Source organism: Pan paniscus, chromosome X (genome assembly GCF_029289425.2).
Source record: "Pan paniscus chromosome X, NHGRI_mPanPan1-v2.0_pri, whole genome shotgun sequence".
In the NCBI taxonomy this organism is placed as follows: domain Eukaryota; kingdom Metazoa; phylum Chordata; class Mammalia; order Primates; family Hominidae; genus Pan; species Pan paniscus.
In genome coordinates, this window is record NC_073272.2 from 96352455 (window position 1) to 96371689 (window position 19235).

At 35.4% G+C, this 19235-nt stretch overlaps 1 protein-coding gene across 7 annotated transcripts in view; it reads left to right on the plus strand.

Annotated features, from left to right (window-relative positions):
• DIAPH2 (diaphanous related formin 2) overlaps positions 1 to 19235 on the plus strand; it is a 921502-nt gene that overhangs the window by 48425 nt on the left and 853842 nt on the right. For 5 of the 7 annotated variants that reach the window (XM_055106523.2, XM_055106524.2, XM_055106527.2 and 2 more), the window contains exons 2-3: positions 2715 to 2747; positions 5543 to 5719. In XM_055106523.2, coding sequence (XP_054962498.1) covers positions 2715 to 2747; positions 5543 to 5719 — 210 coding nt within the window. The remainder of the gene's footprint in view (positions 1 to 2714; positions 2748 to 5542; positions 5720 to 19235) is intronic. The other 2 variants (XM_055106526.2, XM_055106525.2) reach the window with 1 other exon arrangement.

Below are 19235 nucleotides of genomic sequence, written 5' to 3' on the forward strand. Positions count from 1 at the left end.
TATGAACAGGAGGGAGTATGATAGTCATTCATACTCTTTATTGAGCCTCAATGTGCCAAACACTGCTTTAGGCGTTAGGGTTACATCCCTAAACCAGATGGGCAAAAATCCCTGTCCTTGTGGGGCTTATATTTTTTGTTGGAAAAACAGACCAAGATAATGATAATTAAGTAAATTATAGACTATGTTAGAACGTGCTAAATCTTGTTCAGGAGTGCCAGGAATATGTGGAGGGAGGCAGATGTTTCCATTTGAAATAGGATGGCCAGGGTAGGCCTCACTGAGCAAAACCTTGAAAGCAGGATGAGGGAGTAAGCCATATGGACCATGGAGAAAGAGCATTCCAGGCAGAGAGAAGAGCCAGTGCATGTGGCTTATTGCCTCATTGGGGAGCCGTGAAGTGGTCAGTGTGACTGGAGCTGGGGGAATGAAGGGAGAGTAGTAGGAGATGAGGTCAGAGGGATATGGAGAGTGTATAGATCAGTAGGGCCTTGTAGGTCATTGTAATAACTTTGACTTGCACTAGGAGGGAAAATAGCCCTTGGAAAGTGTTGAGCCAAGGAGTGACATGAGGTGACTTCAGTTTTCACAGTATCACTTTGTCAGCTGTGTTCAAAATTAACTGTAGGAGAGCAAAGGTGGAAGCAAGGAGATAGATTAGGAAGTCACTACAGAAATTTAGTTAAGAGCTGATGGTGGCTTGAACCACATCTTTGCAAATGGCAGAATGATTATCATGGGACTGGATAACTGCTTGGCTATTGGAAATGAAGGAGAGGAAGGAGAACAAGATTTGGAAATCTTAAACCTAGACAAGTGGAATGCAGGCGGAGCCACTAACAAATGTTACCCTCTTGTTTGTAAAATGAGAGGCTTTGACTAGATTATCTTGAATTCCATCTAACTTGAATAGTTTCTACCTCTATACTCTGTGGTTTACTATAGATAAAAAGTATGTTAATTCCAAAGAAGAGTACTGAGGGGAAGGGAAGACTTCAGTCTCGCCCCATAGGACCAAGTGAAAATATTGCTAGCAATGCTTTTTTTCTTGTGTCTGTCTCCCATGATTAAACTGTCAACATGTATTCAATTGAGATACAGATTTGAAACATTTTAAACATATGTGTACCTTAATTTAGATAATTTGACTAAAGCAAAAAGTATTTTCCCTTCATTTACATTCTTGCTTTGGAGATATAGATGGGTTTCCAGCCTGGAGTTTATAACCCCAAAAGATGGGAAGAGAAGGAAAGCAGTAGTTGCATGAAGAACTGTATAATCTGTCTCAAAAACACATGTGGACAAGCACACATAGGGATGGTAGCAGAATTAGTTCAGGCACTTTTGATACTTGGTCATTTTCTCTCTGATTTGGTATTGCAGGAAATCATGAAATTGGCCATTGTGTTTAAAACAGTTTTCTATAACCCACTAGAAAAATTAAGGAGAAAATACCTGGTAGAGAGAGTTGCAGGGTGAATTCATCCTTCTTAAAGTGGTTTCAGTTCTGATATAAATAATTCCCACTTTTTTCCTAGGCAGTAAAGATTGATTGGGGTTTGTGTCAGCAGGATGTGATGAAGACATGGTATAGAGATTAGAAGTTTAGATCCCTGAGGGAATCAGTGGATTAAAAGTAGAAAAAAAAAGAGTTATACATAGAATAGTATATTTGCCCCAGCTGATCTGGGGAGGATGGTCTTTAACAGCATTGGATTGGTGGTATTTGAAGACAATTTTCTGAGATCCAAGCAATTTTCATTCACTTAAAACTCATAATGGAATCCTCCCCACTGTGAGAAGACCGTATTTTTTTTTAGTGTGCATGACCAAGTTGATATACATTATTCAGCTTCTGTTGTAAGAAATAAATGTATAGGATCTGGCAGAACATTTAATTCAATTTCTAACAGACAATTAAAAAAAATCTGGTTCTTTCCTAATCACACCCCTAATTGGCACTTCAACATATTTATAATAAAAACTGTATTTCATGCTTATCATACATTATTGTAAGGTCTTGAACTATCCCGTGAATCATGGAACATAACTACATTATTAAGTATTGCTTTAGTATTGCTGTACTTAAATTCTTCAAATAATGTTGCTCATATATGTTCAATTTTATGTTCAAATAAGTTCAATTTTATTTAGAATATTTTAAAAATATTTCTAATTTATTTATAAGGATAGTTTTTAAAAATAAGTTCAATTTTATTTAGCATATTTATAAAAGTGTCCTTTAAATATCCATCAGGAATAACACAGTTCTTAGGCCAAGCTGTTTCATTATATTTCATTCTTGTTAAATGTGACATTTTTCCTATTGTACGTGGTGTTGTTTTTTAAATTTAGGTATCTTAGCTTGAGGATTCATTTCCAAACTTATATATACCATGCCAGGGCTTATGATTTTGTTGTATCTTTTCTCACATTTCAGCACTGTGGTAGTGACGTCTGATTTAGATCTGATTTGGGACCTTGGGAGCCATATTTAAAAACAAATATATACACCTTTGCCAAACCTTCATTTTTAATCATTAAAAAGATTTTTTTCTTTAAAGAATGTATTGTTTATATGTTTGAACTTTCTGATTCTTTTTGACTGTTTACAGTTAATAAAAATGAAAATTATTAAATTATTTTATTGTTTGATCTATGAGTTTCTCTTATCTGATTGGTTTTTTTTGTTTGTTTCTTTTTGGTTTTAATAGAACATTCAAATAAAAACTTTGGCAGATGATGTGGTAAGGTGGTCTTAGCATGTTATTACATTACTTATGCATGTTGCCTTTTTATTAAAATGGGTGGACATAAAAGCATTGATATATGTAAGATACGAAATGTCTGGATATTTACAAAGTATAGTAGAATGGAATAATTGTCAATTCAGTGACTTCCTTTTCGAATATTAACACAAACAATTATATGAGATCCCAACAGAATTTTCATATCATCCTAATATTTACCTTAACCAAATGTTTTTTAAAATCTTGTAAATCTAGACTCTGGAAAACACAGATGCTTCCTTTTTTGATGGCCAAATAAATTGTGAATGTATTAAACATTAATATTGGAGGAAATTAATTTCCATTAGAAAGGAAATTAAGTTCACTGTTAGTCAGATGTGTGCTACTAAATTTAAAAACCAGTATTTTAAAGCTGAATTTGTCATAGTATATCTTTTTAAAAGTTATGGGCTCAAAATGTAAATATACCCTTTTATAGCTAAACTATAAAAAGTGGTATTTTAAGCATTGTCAGTTTTTTTTTCCTATGTGAAATTACCTATTTACAAATAATTTAAAGTAGTGATAGTGCTCAAAGGAGATGAAGGTATGTGGCTTAACTACATTTTCTTTTTGAGACAGAGTCTTGCCCTGTCACCCAGGCTGGAGTGCAGTGGCGCGATCTCGGCTCACTGCAACCTCGCCTCACTGCAACCTCCACTTCCCTGGTTCAAGCAATTCCCCTGCCTCACCCTCCCAAGTAGCTGGGATTACAGGTGCCCACCACCACGCCTGGCCAAATTTTGTATTTTTAGTAGAGATGGGGTTTCACCGTCTTAGCCAGACTGGTCTCAAACTTTTCCTGGTGATCCACCCACCTCAGTTTCCCAAAGTGCTGGGATTACAGGCGTGAGCCACCGCACCCAGCCAACTACATTTTCTTACCAAGGTATAGCTGAAATCAAAAGCTAATTTTCTAGATAAACTGAAAGACACAGTGGAATATCAAATATATATGTTATTAATGCTACTCAGTAAAAAGGCTAGTACTGGAAAAGTAAATATTAAGTGATATGAAGGGAAAGGAGAAGAGATATGTTGATTTAATGGTCAGTTGCATATTTAAATGCTTTCATGTCCACCATATTTTTAGTGAAATTTGACTATTGGATATATCCTCAGCTTATTTTGGATTACTTAACTTTTTTCTTGAGTTGTTTGAAGATATACTATATAACCAAACCAACTTAATTTCCCTCAAAAAGTTAAAAGAAAATGTGAAAATATAGTTCAAGATGATTAGAAGAAATGAATCTTAAGTTAATGTGAAGACTGGGATAGGAACCAGGGGCTGTTGGATTTAGGAAAATCACCTTCTCTGTGAAATGAGGGGATTGGTTTAGATTATTTTTCAAGTTTCTTCTCAGCTCTAAAATACTATTATTTATATAATGTCTTTGTCAGCAACTGTGTACTCAAATTACTTTTGTAATCCTAAATAAGCTGCTTAAAACTGCTCATATTTCTTTCAAAGTATACTTTTTGGTTTTAAAAAAGTGTTCTTTGAATTTAAAATAAAAGTTATGCTCATTAATGAGGAGTTCACATAATTTTACATAAGCTATGGTAATAACTTCTGTGATGCTCTTTGTATTGTTGAAGTAATTATATAAGGATTCTGGTTACATGGCGGTGAAGATATACTCTCCTGATATTTAACATATCTGCTTGTTTAATGTGAGCTTGATGGTATGCATGTGCTTCCTAACAGAAACCATAATAAAACTGAGTTGCATTCAGTTTTATGCACATTACTAACTTTTGATGTCCCATGTTTTGTGGTTTAAAATAGAATATCCTATTTACATGCAACTGAAGTCATTAACTCACTTTATGTGAAACAGCAAGCTAATTATTAGAGATTTTACATGGAATCAGTGGTTCGAAGTCAATATCCGTAAAATAGCAAGTTTTTCTTAATGATATTTGTAGGAATAAGAAATTTCTGTTTGTTACATTTCCAGTAAATGGAAAAGCCGATGTTTTTATCTTTGTTTTGCTTCCTCATTGGTCCAACATTTTAGGGAAGAAAACGCTGGGGGAAAATAATAATAGTAACAACAATAATAAATAGCAGCTAAGTGCAATAAACATATTAACTTATTTAAATTTCACAGTAACCCTATGGTGTAAGTAATATCATCATCCCTATTTCAGAGATGAGGAAACAGAGAGAGACCAAGTAAACTTTCACAAGGTTACTCAGCTAGTAAATGGCAGAGCTTGGACTGAAACCCAAGTAATCTATCTTGAGTCCACGCTCTTAACCATTCTACTGCTACACTGACAAATTATTCATTTATACTTGTCACAATTTTTGCAACTTTGAAGGAGAAAAACATTACCATAATTTTCTCTTAGAATTGGAAATCAGTAGCTCTTTTTTAGTTTCTTTCTCTTTTTTCATAGTTCTAAAGTTGCCACCAAAGACACACTCTCCCAGAAACAACCAACAAGACTTTGATCCGAGACTTTTTTTTTCACTTATTTACTGTGCAAAACAGAAATGACAAGGGACTAAGTTTTACTTTTGAAGAATACTTTTCACCCCTAGAGTTCTGAGGCTGAAGAGCTACTTCAAGGTTTCAAAATAGTACAATCTCTAACTGGAGCTTGCTGCTTAAAATAGTATTTTGTCAGAAGACAATAATGATATGTATTATACTAAGTGCCGTTTTGATGTTTCAATTCTTCATGTTAGTAGTTCTTGATCTTTTTCTCAGGGCTTTTTATTTATTTATTTTTGTTTGCAGCGTGACCGAATTACAAGTTTTAGAAAATCTACTGTCAAAAAAGAAAAACCTCTTATTCAACATCCTATTGATTCTCAAGTCGCGATGAGTGAGTTTCCTGCAGCTCAGCCATTATATGATGAACGATCTTTGAATTTGTCAGAAAAGGAAGTATTGGATCTCTTTGAAAAAATGATGGTAAGTTATACCCCTAATTTTGATGTAATTTTAAAATGTGTGTGCCCAGAATAGCACTGAGTTTTAAGGAGGTGTGTTTGTATGGATAGTGTTTATATCACATAAAGAAGAGACCAGAAACTTGATATAACAAAACTATTTGCAAAAGTATCCTTTTTTTTTCTTTTTTCTTGGCAAAGATGTCCTTACCTGTCTATCTCTTCCACTGTGAGCTCCTAAAAGTAGAGGCAGTTTTATTTATCTTTGTTTTCTACTATTTAGTAGTCTCTAGGACATCGAGTCAGTTTTTCAGTTAACTGATTTGTGTGTCTGTTTCTACAAAGCAAAAGAGGCCTAGGTCCTCTGCTGAAAACATTACAAGGTCTCTTGTTGGGTATATGAAATAGACTTGGGAGGGTAGAGAGTAACAATAGAAGGGACAGAGAAATTAATTCATCCAAGTTTGTTCTATTAGCAACATTCACACAACCTACATTTTCTAGCATGTTTCCTGTCTTTTATAGCTTGTGGCCTAAATCACTGCCTATATTAGATAATGAATACCATATTTTGAGTATTCAGAAGTTTATGGCAGGAGAGGGGAGAGATGAGGAATTAAACCGTATTACATTGTTAATTTGACCAGAGAAGAACTAGAGATCTTGATTTGTGATTCATTCATTCAAAATTATATCCCACATGTTACTGTACATTTTTTGTGGTTGTCTATTTACCTGTAGTTGTCCACAGGAGTTTCAAAGGTCGCCTTACACCAAAATAAAAGGTTAAGAATCAATGAAATCTAGACGCTACTGTGCCCACTGTGGAACATCTTGTCATCACCTCTCCTGCTACCCTCATGATTATTTCTCTCCTGCACCTAGAAGAGTTAGTAGGCCTTTAATAAATATTTGTTGGTAGCTGTTGAATGAATCCAAACAAAATTTCCCTTTAAAATTTTCCTTGACTATTCCTTCCATCTAGCCACAACTGGCATTTTGGGTATTCCCCTGAAACGAGTCCTGACACTTTTACCCTTTTTCACTCTTCTTCCTGCTTCTGTGGTGCACCCTTTTTCCTGCTGCTCCTTTCGTGCTATCTTCTTTAAACCATCTTTCAACAACCTTTTCTCTTTTGAAGTCTGTTATTGCTGACCTTCCTTGATGATAGCACCTGGCTATACTTTTGTCCTTTACCCTTGCTACTCATTTTGGTGATTTCAACTATTACGCTAATAGCCTTCAATACATTTTTTGCTCTTAGTTCCTTGTTTTCTAAACTCTGACTTTTGCATTTATATATTTAGCTAATTATAGGTATGACTATACCTTGGACTGTGTCATCCTTTAGAATAATTCCACCTCTAAGAGCTTTAACTCTAAAATTTTCCTTAGAAGCTAAACAATTTACACTACCTTTCCAAGACCCTTAATTTTATAGAGCATGTATTGTGTAGTGGTTAAAAACCTGGACTTTGGGGTCATTCAGAATGTTTGTAGCGTTTCTTTCCTTTATCAAATAAGCTCTGTTGTGTCTTTAATTGCTAGTATTTTCTGATTACCTAGATACCCCTCAGTTTATCACCCTGGTGTCCTTAATCACTGAAAACAATGATGACAGCAACAAACACAGAAACATTCCTTGATACTATTAACACTTTTTATCTTTTTAAATCTTTCTTCTCTTTAAATAAAAATTATACTCATTGCTTTAAGCTGCTGACAATTTGGTTACTACCTTTTGCAGTATTGAAATAGTTCTCCGAGTTCATCAGTGGCATTGCTGTATTCAGTTTTTCTACACTGAGCATTACAGGGCTATCTTCCCTTCATTGATTATCTCATTCACTTCTAATTTCTTGCCAAATCCCATTGGTTTTGCTTTTGTAATAACTGTTACATTTGTGTCCTCAGATGTCCTCCAGCTGTTCTTGCCCTACTTTAGATGATAACCCTCTCTAGTTGTTTCTCGTGGCTATTAAAATAGCCTCCCAACTGGTCTTCCTCTCATCCTCCAGGTTTTGCCTATTCCAATCCAGTATTGCCCTATGATTTGGACACAGAGTTCTTTTCTGAAGCCCCAGGTGGGCCTTTATGTTTTCAGAGAATCAGTTTATATGTCCCTACTCCGTTCCCTCAACTGTGCCCCTAGATGCCTTTCACACCTTTGCTTTTCTGCTCCAACCTCAGAGCTCTTCCCCATCTTTATTCTCTGCTGATGACCTTGCTGCTTAATTTACGAGTAAATTGAAGCATTCAGAAGAGAACTTCCACAGGCTCCCCCCACCACATTTACCTTTTAGTATCTGCATTCATGTATCTGTCTTGCTACCTATCACCATAGATGAAATTTTCATGTCCGCATTCTTCTACTTGTGTATAAATTTTCATTCCTTTCAGCTACTCACAGATATTGCTCCAATAATTTTTTCTTCTCTCTCCTACCATTCTGAGCAGCATGTAAACATGCGGTCCCATTTTTCAAAAGCCTTCTTTTGACCCTTTCTCTATTGCTAGCTATCACTCCATTTATTTACTCTCCTTGGAAGCAAAGCACCTCACAATATAATTTTATTCATATGCACTGCTTCCAGTTTTAATCCTCTCACTTTCTCTTCTAAACTCACTCCAACCAGGTTTCCATCCCACCATTCTATCAAAACTGCTCTTATCAATGTCACCAGATATCTTCATGCTGCCAAATCCCATGGTCAATTCTCAGTTCTCATCTTAATTTTTTTTTTTTTTGAGACAGGATCTCACTCTTTCACCCAGGCTGGAGTGCAGTGGCATAATTATGGCTTACTGCAGCCTCAATCTCCTGGGCTCAGGTGATCCTCCCACCTTAACCTCCCAAGTAACTGGGACCACAGGCATGCAGTGCACCACCATACCCAGCTAATCATTTTGTATTTTTTGGTAGAGACAAGGTCTTGCTACATTGTTCAGGCTGGTCTTGGACTCCTGAGCTCATGTGATCTGCCTGCCTTGGCCTCCCAAAGTGCTGGGATTACAGGCATGAGCCACCATGCCCAGTCTCTCATCTTAATTGACCTATCAGTAGCATTCTGTGCAGTTGATTATTCTCTCCAATTTGAAGCACTTTTTATTTTTTTGTCTCCTCAACATTCATCTTGTTTTCCTCCTACCTCTCAGGCCACTCCTTTTCAGTCTTCTTTGCTCATTCCTCTTTATGTCCTGAACCTCTAAATCAAATTTACATTCAACTTAGTCCTCACATTTGAACTCCAGACTCATATATTAAACTTCATAACCAACATCTTTCCTTGGATGCACAATAGATCTCTCAAAATAACACAACCAAAACTGAACTGCTAATATTCCCCTCCAGACCTGCTCCTACAAAAGTCTTCCCTTTCCCAGTTGACGGTATCTCCATCCATCCACCTAGGCCAAAAACTTTGGATTTGTCCTTCACTACCCTTTTCTCACATTCTACAGTCAAACCATTAGAAAATCTCATTAGCTTTTCCTTCAAAGTAAGGCACTTTCAACAGCTGACCATTTCTTACCCACCTCCACTGATACCACACTAGTTGAAGTCTCAGCTGGACCACTATAATAATGGTAGGATTATTAGGATTACCACAACCCCTAATTGATCTTCCTGCTTTCACTCATGACCCTCTATTCTTAGCACAGAAAGATTATTCATTTAAAATATGAACATCATGTCACTTGGCTCCTCAAATCTCCACCATGGTTCTCATGTCACTCAGTGAATAAAAGCCGATGTACTTGCAGTAGCTTATAAGATCCTATATGTTTTGACACCCACCACACCTTACCTTTTTGATATCTTCCTCTACTATTCTCTTTCCGCTAGCTCACAGCTTCAGTTGCACTCATGCCTTTTATTTTATTGTAGCTCTAAGGAACAATGATTCCTGTTAGTTTTTCTTTCTTTTTTTTTTTTGAGATGGAGTCTCACTCTGTCATCCAGGCTGGAGTGCAGTGGCGTGATCTTGGCTCACTGCAACCTCTGCCTCCCAGGTTCAAACGATTCTCGTGCCTCAGCTTTCCAAGTAGCTGGGATTACAGGTGCATGCCACCACGCCTGACTTATTTTTGTATTTTTAGTAGAGACGGGGTTTCACCGTGGCCAAGCTGGTCTCGAACTCCTGACCTCTGGTGATCCGCCTGCCTTGGCCTCCCAAAGCGTTGGGATTACAGGCATGAGCCACTGTGCCCAGCCGATTCCTGTTAGTTTTTAATTTAAAATTTATGTACAACATTTACAGTGTTTTTAAACTTCGTACATTTCTATTTTGTGGTTTGAATATCATAATGTTTCATCAGAAAATTACTATTTCCTCTTTATGATTTTTTTAAAAAAAGGATTTGCTTGTTGGATTCATAAATGTGATTTAAAGAACTGTACAACTTTGTGCCACATTTTCTCAAATGGGAATTTTTTCTTCCATGGGAATTTTGAAATAGGTTATTAAGAAAATATGTTTTTCAGGTACTATCATATTGTGTTATAATTTTATTTGATGGATCTCTTTTATGTTATGTGACCCACATAATCATTATAGACTTGTATATGCAGATATTAAAATCCTGTTTATATCTAGTAGTGGGATTGCTGGATCATATGGTAGTTCTGTTTTTAATTTTTAAAGGAACCTTCATACTATTTATCATAGTAGCTGTACTAATTTACATTTTTACCAACAGTGTATACAAGTCCCCTTTTCTCCACATCCTGGTCAACAGTTGTTATCTTTTGTCTTCAGTAATAGCCATTCTAAAAGATGTGAAGTCATATCTCATTGGTGTCTTAATTTGCATTATGTTAAGTGAAATAGGCTAGGCATAGAAAGACAAATAGCACATGATCTCATTCCTATGTGAAATCTAAAAATATTGATTTCATAGAAGTCGAGAGTAGAATGGTGGTTACCAGGGGCTAGGGTAATTGGGCAGTGGGGAGAGGGGTAGGTTGAGGAGATAGTGGTCAAAGGATACAAAATTTCAGTTAGATAGAGGAATAACTTCAAGAGATCTATTATACAACATGGTGACTATTGTATTTTTGAAAAATGCTAAGAGTAGATGTAAAGTGTTCTCACCACAAAAATCACAACCATGTGAGGTAATGCACATATTAATTAGCTAGATTTAGTCATCCCACAGTGAGTATATACTTCAAAACATTGTGCTGTACATGCTAAATGCATACAATTTTATCTGTCAATTAAAAAAACTTATTTATAAATGGACATATATTATTTTTAAATAACAGTATAATATAATAGGATATCAGAGAAATATGGTTTGATTAAAAGTAACAACCAAAAGTTAAACTGAAAACTTTAAAGATTATCTCTCTACTTTGAGAGAAGTCTACTTATATCCTGAATATTGCATATTTTCTATATTAGTTTGACGGTAATAACCTTACAGTGAACAAATTATTTTATGAATAACTATAGTTTTCATCTACTGTATACTTATGCCTAAGGCATGAAACTAAAACATTTAAATGTATTATTTCAATTGATCCTTATGACAGTGCCACAAAGTAGGTAAGATTGTTATACCCCATTTTCAGATGAGGAAAGTGAAGCTTAGAGAGAGGCAAGAAAATTGGTTCATTAACTTGACTAAGCTAGTAAGTAGCTGAGCTGAAACTTAAATTTAGGTACATAAAAATCTAAAACATTGACATTTTTGTAACATCTGCCTTTAATAATGCTTCATTTAAGCTAAATATAAAATTAGTACATTTTCCTTGCACACATAGTGAGGAGAAGTAGAAGGCAAATCAGAGGTACATTAGAGTGGTAGGTAAAGCCAGCCTGGGATGGATTATTTCCTACTGATAATGGAACATTGTCTGTAATTGCTTTTTACGGAGCATCAATTGAGAAGAATGAGTCCAAAAATCTAGCAATGGAAAACTGTTAAAAATGTCATTATCACAGTTGATTGGGAGAAAGCACTTAAGTCATTCTGTTTCTAAAACACGGAAGTAGACTTCCAGATATGAAATTTATCTTTTTTTATTTCACTCCTTGTGGGTGTCTTTCCTTGTACAAATAACATAAAAGGTGTTCTTGTCGTATTTGATGGCTCTTATGACAATCTTCCTTCTTCTGGGTCTTTTGATGGTACCTTTATTGTGCTGTTTCTCTTGATTGGCTTTTCTGACTTTAGAGAACTACAAAGGTTTAGACCATTTGGTTTCAATACTATATATGTATTTTAGGATAACATACTTTGAGGTGTAAAACTTTTTTTTTTTTTTGAGATGGAGTTTTGCTCTTGTTGCCCAGGCTGGAGTGCAATGGCGCGATCTTGGTTCATTGCAACCTCCACCTCCTGGGTTCAAGCGATTCTCCTGTCTCAGCCTCCCAAGTAGGTGGGATTACAGGCACACGCCACCATGCCTGGCTAATTTTGGATTTTTATTAGAGACGGGTTTTCTCCATGTTGGTAAGGCTGATCTTGAACTCCTGACCTCAGGTGATCTGCCAGCCTCAGCCTCCCAAAGTGCTGGGATTACAGGCATGAGCCACCGTGCCCAGCCAAAACGTTTTAAATAATTGCAGCACATAGCACGAGATTATGCACAGTAATAATATATGAGACACTTGACAAGAAATAAATTACCTTATAATTTACTGTTTAGAATTTCTGGGTAATGAGGTATTGGTGAAACTTTTGGTTAAAAACTTAACAAAAGATAATATTCAAATATAATCCTTTCTTACTCTGAAAATTGAAACTCTTATTATACCTGAGGATCACATCTATCAACAGCAGTTCTCATTGGATAGGCTTGTAGATGTAGATAATTGAGCTAAATCTAAAATTACTGCAGGATATGTTTTTTCTAAAAAAAGGTAGCTGTTTTTACTTAATTACTAATAGATCATTTCACAAATCACTTGATTCTTCATAGCTAAGAAAAATTGTGAAATGAGTCCAGTTAACTGAAAGATCTGAGTAGTCTGGTTTTACTAGTATATTAGTAGACTACTAATGTCTCATTGACTCTGGCATCTATTCTGTGCATTGGTGCATCACTTTTCATATTGTGCTTATTCAATGATGCAATTTTAAAGGGACTTTCTAAGTAATGGTATCAATGGCTATTGCTGGCAAGTTTAAAGTTCCAAATTTGAAATAAATATTTATTTATTTTTTTGTTTAGAGACAGGACCTTGCTCTGTTGCCCAGGTTGTATCATGGGTCACAGCAGCCTCAAACTCCTCGGCTCAAGCCCTCCTCCCACTTCAGCCTCCCAAGTATCTGGGACTACAGGCATGTGCCAAATAAACGTGATTTTTTTGTTTATTTTTTGTGGAGATGAGGTTTTGCCATGTTGCCCAAGCTGGTCTCCAACTCCTAGGCTCAAGACATCCTCCTGCCTTGGCCTCCAAAGTGCTGGGATTATAGGTATGAGCCACGGCACCTGGCTTTGAAATTTCTTGATGATTGTTTATTTTATAGAATATAAGCTCTTTATTAAGAGAGTGTCTTTCATAGTTTGTAAAAGTGAATTTTGTATTTAGAGTATGGTTACCAACTACTAACTGAAAATTGAGAAGTGGTTCTTTTACTAAAGTTTTCAAGAATTAAAACCACTGCTTTTATAAGATTGATAAAATTACCTGCATGGGGTAAATCACACTTGCTCTTTAAGATTCTTGTCTCCCTCCCATACCCAGAGTCATGTTTTCAAATCTTCCACAAGTGGGTAAAGGTAGTAGGATGAAAACAATACTCCTTCCATGTTATTATTATTGGTAACTTTTTTTTTCTTTTGTTTTTTTTTTTTTTTGCTTGTTTTTTCGAGATGGAGTCTTGCTGTGTCCATTAGGCTGTAGTGCAGTGGTGTGATCATGGCTCACTGTGGCCTTGACCTTCTGGGATCACACAATCCTCCCACCTCAGCATCCTGAGTAGCTGAGACTGTATGCATGTGCCACCATGCCTGCTTAATTCTTTTGTAGAGATGTGGGTCTTGCTATTTTGCCCAGGCTGATCTTGAACTCCTGGGCTCAAGCATTCCTACTGACTTGGCCTCCCAAAGTGCTGGGGGTTACACTGTACCCAGCCGATATTTAGTGACTTTTAAAGATGACTGAACTAAAGCGGTTCATATTCGTAACTCTTCTCATATTGATCAGAAGCATTTTATATTGCCTCTAGTTAGGATTGGATGAAATATCTCCTCAATTCCACTTTAAATGTAAGGAAATTAATAATGCTGTAATTGAGTAACTCTTCAACATTTTAAGTTGTCATAACCTTTGAGCTTACTGAGAATAACTGATCTGGTTTTTGTACATTGAGTATACTGCTTAGGGACTGTTAAATGCTTATTAGTGTTTTCATCTAGACTGAATTATGCAATTAGAGTTCTTTTTGGGGAGAGGGGTGTTGGGAGAGGGGAGATTTTCATTTTAAGATTAAAAAAGTAAACCCATAGAAATTTCTTGGGAGTTCATGTTGGAATTTGATTTCTATTAGCAGCACAAGGAACTCCCAAGTGGAGGTTCAGGTTGCATTGGCAACATATAGATACGTCAATAAGGACTGTGTTCTGATATAGGTAATTAAATAGTTTGTCTTATGCAAAAGATGAGGCTAGTAATGATTTATGATTAACCTCTAGCCATATTTCATTTCAACCTAATTTGTTAAAGGTAATGTTTAATATATGATTATACATGCAAATTTGATGTTTTACACTCTTTTCTATTCAGCAATTTATATTAATATACTTTGCATTTTTGTCATAATTTAATGATAATAGTTATATGCAATAAATACTAAATTATTCCATCTGCTAGAACTCTCATAAGTAATCCCAAACCTTTTGTTCTCTCACTTTTCCCTTTCATTAATTTAGAGAGAATAGTTGTGCTTGAACACCAGGTGTTATATATTAACCCAAGCATCCTTGTTCTCCACTGACTGCTATTATAGGTTTCTTTCTCACCCAACCCTAGTCTTTTAGAAGTTAGCTTGGATGAATCTTTTCATGCCCTCAGAATAAGTAATTTTAATTAATAGTTTAAGGTAGCACAAAATAAATTATTGGTAAACTAGGTCTTAAAATCTATAATAAGCCATGGAAATAGTTGTCAGAAATGATTAGAATCTCAGAAATTGTCTAGACAGCATAATATCCATAGGTTATATTTACATTTTCAATATCCTTACTCCATATCATTAGACGGAGATAACGCCAGAAGCATTTCTAGACAACATGTTTTATTTTCTTATAAAACTCCTATGACGAGCTTATAAAAGAGGAGCAAAACTTACCCAGTAAACAGATCTAAAAGGTAACTAAATCTGGGTCAATTTTTAATTTTATTGCCGAGCATGATTTTTTAAAAACTTGGCTCTGTTCTTGATTTGTACAGAGAAATGCTTTCAAAAATATTTCTTCTGTTTTGAAGGATTCTACTAGTATTTATTTGCCTGAGTGTATTTAAGCAACTATTTATTCATATGTGCAATGTGCCAGGTAGGATGCTACATGTTGGAAGTGTAAAGATGAATGCAACACCTCCCTTACCCTCAGAGAGCTCAGTGTTTACTCAGGGAGAAAAGTACATAGATTATTTCCATAGCACTAGGATAGCTGTGAATAGGCTACTGTGGGAACTTAGCCCTGTGTAGGGGCTCAGGATGGAAGCAGAGAACACCACCTAAATACACTGTGAAACCCAGTGTTACTTCTGAATTATCCGTCTTTATTTTTTGGCATAAATGTTCTCAAAATTTGAACAGTTTAGTTCATCAAAGTCCCATGCCTTCCACATGCCCAATACTGTTTTAAGGTCTGAGAAGAGAGCAGTGAACAACTTAAAGAAAATCCCTACCATCAAGAAGCTTATGTTCTGGCAAGGGTGATATACTGGAACATAAGGTGGAGTTATAAAAGAAAAGGAAAAGACAAATATCTGTGTCATGGTGAAGTTTATTTGACAACTCTCTACTGAATGCCAGATACTTTGTTAGGTACAGCAGACATAAAGATGTCAAAGGTACTATCCCTGCCACAAGGTTTTTATTTTGTATATCCTGCTAACTAAGAATGGTTTTATATTTTTAAATTGTTACCCAAAAAAGACTGTTTCAGGGCACATGAAAGTTATATGAATTTCAGTGTCCACAAATAAAGTTTTGCTGAATGTATCCACGCCCATTTGTTTATGTATTGTCTGTAGCTCCTTTGTGCTACAGTAGAGTTGAGTAGTTGAGACAAAGATTATATAGTCTGCAAAACCTAAAATATGTACTGTCTGGCAATTTACAGAAAAAGTTTGCCAACCTCTGGACTGGTCCAAGAGTCTCTAAACCTTTTATTTCCTACCCCATCAGAAAAAAAAAAAAAAAAAAAATATATATATATATATATATATATATATATATATGTTTGAGTAAGTAGCCCTAATATATTTTAAACATTATATACATGCATGTATGTACTAATATTAATATGTACATTATAAAATATACACAGTAAAAATGAGAAAAACATGAACAAGATTTTAAAATGATTTAAAATTAGTTTATTTCTTAATCATACAGAAGTCTTTGCTGTCATGATTAATAACTTTTTAGTGAGAACAGTGTCACTATGTCATTTTTTTATGTCTTGCTTAAAAATAGGCGGTAATTAGAAAGTTTAGCTCCAAGTTCATTTTATTTTGATATTTGGTTTAATTTCTCTCATAATTGAAACATAAATCTGACAAAGATTTGTAGGTCCAAATCGAACAAATGCACCATTAGCAACTTACTAAATTGTAGTATTAACTTTTATCAGACCAATCCATGAATCAAGCAAAGATTTCCTGCTGAACCATGACTAGTAAATTCCTGTCTTACTTGATGACAGCCAGTTATTCTTGCAACTAATCTGGGGTGTTGCATTTTTATATTTCTAAATAAATGGGTTTAAATTGGACTTTAATAAATGGGTCTTCAACAAGTGCCATTGGGAAGATGGGCTCTTTCCATTTTTTCTTCTACATTATTAATGTGTAGACCCTCATCCTCATGTTTGTGTACTCATGCCTGTTCCAGACAGTACATCTAACACCAGGAAGAAAGAGGAAGTAATTCAAGCAAGGGTGAAGGGGACTGACTTGGAAGTTGAGTCTGTTGGGACTGACTTGGAAGCTGGGTCTGTCTGTGTGGCTTTTCCAGTAAAGTAGGTTTGAAAAGGAGTTACTTTCTTACTAATTGTTAAAACGTCAAGGAATTTCTTCACTTTTTGTAAATGAAAAATGCCTAACTCATGCTATATTTCAAGTTTTTTTTTTTTTTTTTTTTTTTTGAGATGGAAACTCACTCTGTCACCCAGGCTGGAGTGCAGCTGCGTGATCTCTGCTCACTGCACCCTTTGCCTCCTGGGTTCAAGCGATTCTCTTGCCTCAGCCTCCTACGCCTGGCTAATTTTTGTATTTTTAGTAGAGATGGGGTTTTGCCATGTCGGCCAGGCTGGTCTGGAACTCCTGACCTCAGGTGATCCGCCCGCCTTGGCCTCCCAAAGTGCTGGGATTACAGGCATGACACTGTGCCTGGCTAATTTCGACAGTTTTAAAATACTTTATCTTGAAATAACCAGAAATATCTCTGGTTTTCATGTTAACTTCCTATTTCATTTCAAAATATTGTAAATATTTTATTGTATTTGAAATATCTTGCTTTTATTTAAAGAAGAACAATCTTCTTGACTCTGTAGTATTCTGTATACTTCAGTTTCAATTTCTTGCAATGGCCTTGAATTTTACGTGTGGGTTTACCTGACTCAGGAATCCTTCCCTCATAGTTTTTCCACAAAACCTCTTTTTATTAAATAAATCATTTATTTTGGTTATGTGTTTTCTCTGTTAAATTGTTCTATTGGTGACTCAAAGAAAAGTAGTTTATATATGTCATTATGGAAACAATCTAGCAAATACTATAAGGTGAGATGTTTTTAAAAAGGTTATATTTTTATCCAACTGTATAGTAAACCTCCTACACTAACTGCTTAAATACTTGCTTTAGCAAATTTTCAGTAATGATCTATACGTGTCTTCTGATACGTCAGTATTTGCTGACAGAGAAATGTACTTCAGCTTCCTGCCATGTTGTTTTGCATGGATTGTTTCAGCTGCTTTTACCAAGTGTTTCTCTAATGCCATGGTACCTTTTGTCAGTTGTTATTAAAGAAAATTCATGAGAAGCTTCTAAACACATATCATTAAGTTTACAAAGTATCACTAAGGTACTGGATTTGAGTATAACATTCTAATTATTGCGGAGAAAAATGACGAATGACTGAGAATTGAAGAATGAATGAATGAGAATACAAATGAATGAATAGGCAGCTGGTTCAACTTTTGACCTTCTCATTTGATCCTATTCTTATATGGCTTCTCAGTAATAGCTTTAAGAATATAATGTTTGCTGAAGTGAAGGAATTTGTCTATAATAGGAAATTGTATCATGGCATATGAGAAGCATAAAAAAATGGTTTAGTATTTACAAATGTGGCTTTAAAAACATTATAGGCTGGGCGCGGTGGCTCAAGTCTGTAATTCCAGCACTTTGGGAGGCCGAGGCAGGCGGATCACGAGGTCAGGAGATCGAGACCATCCTGGCTAACACGGTGAAACCCAGTCTCTACTAAAAATACAAAAAATTAGCCGAGCGTGGTGGTGGGCGCCTGTAGTCTCAGCTACTCGGGAGGCTGAGGCAGGAGACTGGCGTGAACCCGGGAGGCAGAGCTTGCAGTGAGCCTAGATCTCGACACTGCACTCCAGCCTGGGTGGAAGAGCGAGACTCTGTCTCAAAAAAAAAAAAAATAATAATAAAGAAAAAATAATAAAAATAACATTATAAATGGTCAACTAGACTTCAAACAGTGTTTTTTAAAATCACAAAATACTACATTTTTTCTCATGTATTATAGATATATCAAATGTTAAACATGCTAAAAGCTTGCTTTTGTTTTGAATACCATAACAAATCAGTATGTTTAGAAATAGTTTCATATTCAATTACGCTGTTTAGAGTTAATATTGAATTATGAATATTGCTCTATTTAGCTTTATTATTGTATTATGGATCTGGAGTTAATGATTTGGAAGTGTTAGCTGCCTAATTAGTAGAATGTATCTTATTTCTATAGAATAAAATGAGTCATTATGGTCTTTTCACATGAATGATACTCATTTCCAATCAACCTATGCAGCAAATTTATAAGTATAAAAAACTGTTGCTGATTCTAAAGCAAGTTAATATATTTAAAGAAAAGGTCTTAAATATCACATTGGTTCAACAAATATTTATTAAATGTTTACTGCATTCCAGGAATTATGCTCTTTGCTAGGAGTACAAAGATAAGTAAGTTCCTATTTTCAGCTTCGAGTTTAGAAGAGATAGATTTATCACATAATTTCAATGTAAGTGACACATAAGGAATTAATATGGAAGACTAGGATAAGGGTAATTATTTTCAAATCAGGTGCTTTAGGAGAAGTCTTCCTGAAAAA